We start from the raw sequence: 7,077 nt of genomic DNA, 5'->3' as shown, positions 1-7,077 counted from the left end.
TAGAAGTTGAAGCATATGCAAGCATCAAAGATAAAGATGTCACCAAATTCGTATGGAAGAACATTGTTTGCCGCTTTGGAATTCCCCAAATCATCATAGCTGACAATGGTCCACAATTTGACAGCATTGCATTCAGGAATTTCTGTTCGGAATTGAATATCCGGAATTCATACTCCACGCCACGTTATCCTCAAAGCAATGGCCAGGCGGAAGCCACAAACAAAACTCTAATCAATGCCTTAAAGAAAAGGCTGGAGCAAGCCAAAGGGAAGTGGGTGGAGGAACTACCCGGCGTCCTGTGGGCCTATCGAACCACATCCGGACGACCAACAGGAAATACTCCTTTTGCCCTCACATATGGAATGGATGCAGTCATTCCCACTGAAATAGGTCTTCCTACTATCCGGACTGATGCAGCAAAGCAAAAAGACGCCAACACGGAACTAGGAAGAAATTTGGACTGGGCTGACGAAGTCAGAGAAAGCGCGTCCATCCGGATGGCAGATTATCAACAAAGGGCATCAGCGCATTACAATCGAAAAGTCAAGCCCCGAAACTTCAAAAATGGTACGCTAGTACTTAGAAAAGTTTTTGAAAATACTGCTGAAGTAGGCGCGGGAAAGTTCCAAGCCAATTGGGAAGGACCCTACATAGTGTCTAAGGCAAACGAAAATGGAGCCTATCATTTACAAAAGCTAGATGGCACTCCGTTACTCAGACCATGGAATGTGTCCAATTTAAAGCAGTACTATCAGTAAAAAGTATACACAAGTGCAAATGAGAAAGAAATATATTTTTATTGATATAAATAAATGTAATTACAAAGAGATCTCCGGACCACAAAAAGACAGAAGGAAAAATTACAGCAGAAAAATTGCAAAAAGAGATAACTATCAGGGAGCGGGCTTCTCATATAGCTTCTTTTCTTCACCCGGAGGAATTGAAGGGGTATCTCGCTTAATGCCGTTCTTCTTCATGCAGCAGCGATACCCAAAGATAAACGTATCATCCACTTGCTGCTGGTAGTCCGCTGCAAGTTCCTCCCTTTCCACAGCAAACTCCCGTTCAAGTTCCTCTTTTTGCACATCCAGGCGCAGCTGCAAGTCTTCCTTCTGTTTCTTTTCATTCGATACCTCGGTCCGGAGTTGACTCACTTCATCCCTCAGCCGGGCTGCCTCACCCTCCACCTCATATAGGCGACCCGCAGTTGATTCTTCGCGACTCTTCGCCTCAGCCAGCTCCGCTCGGAGGGCTTCATTTTCCTCTCGCATGGTGGATAAATTGGCCTCAGCCTCCTCCATTCTCAGACGCAGCTGATTTTCAATCTCTTGGCGCCGAGAGGAGAAGGTCCTCATATAGTCTGCAGTCTGCAGCAACTGAGTAAAAAGATCGTGTTGTTGAGACATGCTGCGGAGGCCCCTCACCAGCTGACACGCAAACAAGAAAAGCAGAAACATAAATTATACTACAACAAACACACCAGTGCAACAAAAAGTCAAAAAGCAAAAACACAAGACAACGGTGTACCGTTTCTATCATATCAAACATCTTAGCAGAGGGCTTGATGGCTTTCCAGTCAGGAGTAATCTGCTTTAACTTAACTTCCAACTCCGCGTAGCTGAAAGGGCTAGTAGGAGCGGCATCGTCAGCAGATTCCTCCTCAGAGGAGGAAGCAGAAGGTAACTCTTGTCCCGGAATCGGAACCCCCATATCTTCGTTCGGACGCATAGGTCCGGATGCATCCTCATCCGGAATTATTGCCGGGGCGGCTGAGGTCTCAGTAGCCATCTCCACCTCGCCTCCATCCGGATGAGCGTCATGGGCAGAAGCGCAGCTAATTTCAATCTCTTGCTGCCGCTCTTGAAGCCGCTCAAACAGTCCGGACTGTAGATCGCGCGTCAAACGCGGCTTCTTGAGAGGAGGCCCTTTCACCAGGACTATGGCCAGGCGATCCGGGTCGTCGGAAGGCTGACTTTGGCTTTCTGCCCCCGCTTCCTCCAACGGGGTCGTTTCAGCTGCATCAGCATCCGGATTAAGGTTGCCCGGATGGTTGATAGATGCAGCTTCCTCAGCCACGTTAGCCAGACGCGCAGCCGCGACTAAGGAAGGACCCGAATGATTTAACCCCGACATGCGTCCGGGGCCGCTTGAGATAGAGTGCGGAGCAGCATTTACTGGCTCCTCTATCATTACTTCCCCCTCATAGGTAGTTTGTGGAGAAGGAAACTCCTTGGGAGGAGTGGGTTCCTTCACATCCTTCCCATGCTTCTTCACAAGCTTCCCCCTCTTGCCTGGAATTTTCTTTGAAGGAGGGTCCGGCCCCCCCTTCTGTCCGGGAGCCTTCCGGATAGTGCCTTCAGATTTTTTCTGATCTCTATCCTCCAGGAGCTTTCGCCGCCTTTCAGCGTCAGCCTCTTTAGCTTCCTGATAGAGGGGGAGCTCCTTCACTGTATAATGCTCCCCATGCACTATCTCATCCTTTGCCAGTTTCCTAGGAAGAATATTGATAACATATTCCTGGGGCTCCCGGACGACCTCTATCAAATTCTGCGCGGAGAGCAATGTTTTGTAGGCCCTCTCCTTGGGATCTATTTCGAATAATTTGCAGACGCAGGCAAAGGACGCCTTTTCCACCCAATCCACAAGGTGGCCCCTCAATTCCAGACCTGCATTAACAGCAACAAAAGGTGAGAATTCCGTCCGGAAAAATCAAAAAGTCAGCAAAGCAAAATCCGGACAAAAAAATCGCAAAACAAGATTACCCGGAATTTTTAAGGTATAATTTGGAGAAAAAGGCCTCGACGGATGCTGCGATAGCCCCGCCCATCCACCCCGGACTGCCACCAGCCCCCTCGCCCCTCCCTTTGTTGAATCTGACAGCTCTGTTACCATTTGAAGGGAGGGCAGGTGCGCGGACACACTGAAGATATCAGTCTTTGCTTTCTTCAGGGAATAGACAAAGAACACTTCCAGTAGCGTCAGGTCGAGGCTGTACAGCATGTTGATGATGCTGCATCCCATCAGCACCCGGACAAGGTTGGGATGAATAAAGATGGGGGGAATCTGAGAGAAGTGGAGGAATTCCTTGAACAACGCCGGCAGAGGGAACCGGAGCCCCGCGTTGAATTGTTCCTTTGTGAAGAGGATAACGTTTTTTCCACCTTTCTCAGTAGGCATAGCCGCCTCCTCGTTCACCAAGTCTATCAATACGTCATGGGGGATGCGGAATCGCTCCCGGAACTCCTTCGCATTTAATTTGTCTATCGCCTTTTCGCTAGCTTCGCTAACCCGGACAGATGAAACAGTCTTTTTTGGAGCCATTTCGTACCACAAAGCTAAACCACAACCTACATACAAAAGCAATGCAACGGTTCAAACCAAGCAGTTAGAAAATACACAAACCCTAACCCAAAGCAGTCAGAAAAACCCCTCAAAACACCCCCGAACATCAGCAAAATACCAACATTCAACAACAATTGCAAGCGACCTGTCCAAAACAATGCCCAAGCAAGCCAAAAACCAAGATTAAAGAACCAGCAAACGCAACCAAAGGAGTGACAGTAGCAAAGACGTACGTACCAAATAAAGCTCCGAAGAAGAAGAACGGTTACTACCTCGATACAAAATCACCAGCAGCAAACAGACAAAGTCGCGATACAAAAACACCGGTGCAAAAGAGCTTTCGAAGTTTGTCTCAGAGAAGCAAAGGGCGCAGAAAAAGCAGTAAGAAGAAAGGCTCTCAAGAGAATGCAGTAGGAAAAATTGCAAAAAGAGGTACAGTGCCCTATTTATAGCAGGACAGCCCCTCGGAAAGGCAAACCAACAGCCATGATATCATTGAAACGACATATTGTCTGGGGATACACAGGGTCGGCGGCTCGTCATAAATGCCTTTTTTGGCTTCCGCACCGCCACTCGCCACGTGGCCTAGTCAAACGAAGGGACCTCTTCAAATTTCAAAAGCCAGTTATTTTTAACCCGCCCATTTTTTCGGGCAAAATAGGCAAGTTAAAAAGGGGGGCAATGTAGGGACCCCTCCCCTTGAGAAACACGTGGCACGTAGTTCATGGTGACGCGTGGCACATATTATCATCCGGACCATCATCATCCGGATTCCCCTAAAGGTATGCATGGTGCAGTTATCCTATCCGGACCACCTCAAGGAAAGCCAAGCCCTATCCAAGGAAGAGCAAACGACGCAGGCAGAGCGTAGACATCCGGATGGTCTCCACAACACATCTGGATGATCAGCATGAGCCATCCGGATATAAATCGTCTGGATGGTCAATTAAAATAACCATGGCTAACAATACCATCGGAGGGTGCGTCCGGACACCCTGTCCGGATGCCTTTTGCAGGTGCAACCACTAAATCAAGAACCCCTTGTGTGTTGAGAATCACGTGTCCATCCATATAGCAGCAACGTGGACCACCGGATACGCGAGGCGACAACAGAATTGTTACTCTATCCCTAAAAAGATTCGAATGAAACAAATATGAGAATTTCCGGTTTCGTCCTATCTCTTTAATTTTTTTAATTTAATTCTATTGAAAATAAATATAATTTATAAATAAATTTTGTAATTTATTTTAATAATAATTTTTTCTTTTTTTACTTTATATGTGTTAGAAAAAAGAAAAATGAAAAAAAAAAACCAAAATAATTATTATTTCATAGAAAATTCAGTCAGATGATACGGTTGTGTGCAAGAATGGAGGACAATATGGTGAAATCTTCTCATGGGGTAAAAAAGAAAGCAGTTACATTCCATTATAAAGAATACCAATCAATGCACATGTGCTAAAACCAGATTGGTTCCTCAGCTTAATATGGGGTTAAGTTAAATCCAGAAGCTAACTGGTTAGTCAACTTGAAACTTCCACCTAAACCTAATGACCCAAAATTGTTAGAAAAAATTTGAAACTTTTTAGAAGGCAAAGGAGACAGAGGATTGGTTGACTAATGAAACAAATTTAATTAATGATACATAAACATTTACATATGATAAGGTTGATGAAAAAAAAGAACAAACTTCAAAGCTGGGAGTACAAAGCTCCTCCAAACAAACAATTGCTGGTACCACACAGAACACAAATCATCCATTAGGTTCAGGCTTCAGACTAATGTCTTGCAGGTGGAGGTTTGAGGGTCCCACATCGCCGGCAATAAGTATTTACGCCCATCCACCCCAACAGCATTATAGCTAGCCCCAGTCGTTCCATCCGCCAGAACTTCGCCGGGATATCCTGGATAAGCTCCTGTCCCGAATATACCTGTACAAGCCGTCACCGCCTCTAACGGCGCGCTAGCCGACCCTTGAAAGTAGCCGTTATCAAACGGATTAGTCACCGTTCCCGCCAAAACAGTCGCTAAATTGATCAGCATTCCGTCAATTCCCACGTCCCCGTTTGGAGACACCAGCGGCGGAGTCTGTGGTCCATACATGGGCTGGTGAAATGGCCATGCGCACTGACCCGGACACTGAGTCTCCGAGTTACCCACCCACGCGTAGGCCCACTTACTCTGAGTTGACCCGTGAGTCCCGCACCGGCTCATGCAGAACCCTTCTACCGCCACGTCTGCCGACGTGAACACCACGGTTATTTCGCTCCTTTGGTTTGATCTAGAAGCCAAGGAAATGATGTCTGAACTTCGCAATGACTTCCCTAGAGAGTAGTCTTCATCGAGGATCTGATTCCCAACGGCGAGGGTGCAGGAGACTCCTTTGTACTTCTGGATGGTCTGCCACCACGATGAGACGGAGTGGGGCGTGGTGGTGTGGGAATTGAGAGACTGGAGGAAGTCGACGAGTATGGAGCGTTGGATGGGGGAGAAGTTTCCGTACCAAACGAGATTGAGGGTGATGTTGCCCTTAAGGAGTGGCCCGTTGTGGTACTTGAGAATGAGAGGTTGCTCTTGAACAAGAGAGAAGAGTTTTCGAGGTGTGGCGGAGGTGGGGTTGAGAAGGAAGGAGAGTAGGAGAAGTGAAACAAAGATGGAGAAATGGTAAGTAGAAGTCATTGAGAAGGTAAAGTAGTGGGGTGAAGGTGATGCAGAGAGTGTGAAAAGCTGGATTGGTGAGGAATGAGTGTGAAGGAAGAGTTCGATTGTTGCGATACTTATAGTCATAGAAAGGTAGTGTCGTCATGGCGTGCGCGTGTGGCGCTGGCCAAAAGGGGGTGATGGAAGAAACATTGAAATCGTGCCGCGTTGATTAATTGACCACTTTTAGTGTCAAACGCGTGGCAGTTTTCGCCAGGTTGTGTCTGATGACGTGGTTATCAAGGGTAGGTGTCTCCTTCTTTCTGATCGTCCAAAAATATAAAACCCAAAGTCAAGGGACAGGGGGAATAACAAGTAGGTAATCCTTGCATGTGAAGATAACGATCCTAGGGTTAGCACTCGTCCGTGATTATTTGCTTTAAGAGTAAGATAGTCACAGGTGAGTTTGTATATGCTGAAAGCACATCCCCATTTTCTAAATAACTCAAGGAATCAATAATGCTCATGGTTTTAGATGGCTCAAAACATCGGTGTGCGCCATTTAAAACTCCGGGCCCTGATCCACTTGATTCGATCGATACCGTGCTTCCATCTCTCTGGAGAAGCGGCTAGCTTGAAAGACACAAAAGCCAAAATTATTCCGAACACTGGCATGGTTTTCCTGGCGGCGGCTACATGCACACCATTTTAATTTTTAGGTGCTCTGTTGTTATCACGGGGCCCTAGGGGATGGACCCCGTTATTCATGATCATATCGACTACGTGTGAAACAAGTGTGAGACTATAAGTATAAGATCCAAGCTGCAAGTTGCAACCATCAACATTGCAATATTGGATTTTCCATTAATACCCACAATCTTAGTTGTTTGGATTGTAATATTTCCAATTAAGTTAACAAATCACGATGTATTCGCACCATGTGATGGGACCGGGACAGCAATTTTAATGACAAAACAATTACACCCAGCTAATTAGAAGTTACATGTGATTATTGGGTATGAAATTTGTTCATTTGGCATGCAATAAATTTAGGTCGGTAGCCATACAGATGATGTCTTTTATAGAAATGGATA

The 7,077-nt window shown here is 46.3% G+C and overlaps 1 protein-coding gene across 1 annotated transcript; it reads right to left on the bottom strand.

Annotated features, from left to right (window-relative positions):
- Positions 1–4,952: 4,952 nt before the first annotated feature.
- Positions 4,953–6,090, bottom strand: LOC100242154 (protein EXORDIUM-like 2). Its single transcript, XM_002285723.4, has one exon. It carries the CDS (start codon positions 6,020–6,022, stop codon positions 5,117–5,119), a length of 906 nt encoding a protein of 301 aa, XP_002285759.1. The 5' UTR covers positions 6,023–6,090; the 3' UTR covers positions 4,953–5,116.
- Between the last annotated feature and the right edge of the window lie 987 nt (positions 6,091–7,077).

Source organism: Vitis vinifera, chromosome 18 (assembly GCF_030704535.1).
Source record: "Vitis vinifera cultivar Pinot Noir 40024 chromosome 18, ASM3070453v1".
Taxonomy (NCBI): Eukaryota; Viridiplantae; Streptophyta; class Magnoliopsida; order Vitales; family Vitaceae; genus Vitis; species Vitis vinifera.
The sequence above is the reverse complement of the archived record's forward strand: the minus strand, read 5'-3'. Positions and strand labels throughout refer to the sequence as shown.

What these genes read in the sequence shown, in the direction of transcription:
- LOC100242154 (XM_002285723.4), bottom strand. Translation starts at nt 6,022, where the DNA reads ATGACTTCTACTTACCATTTCTCCATCTTTGTTTCACTTCTCCTACTC.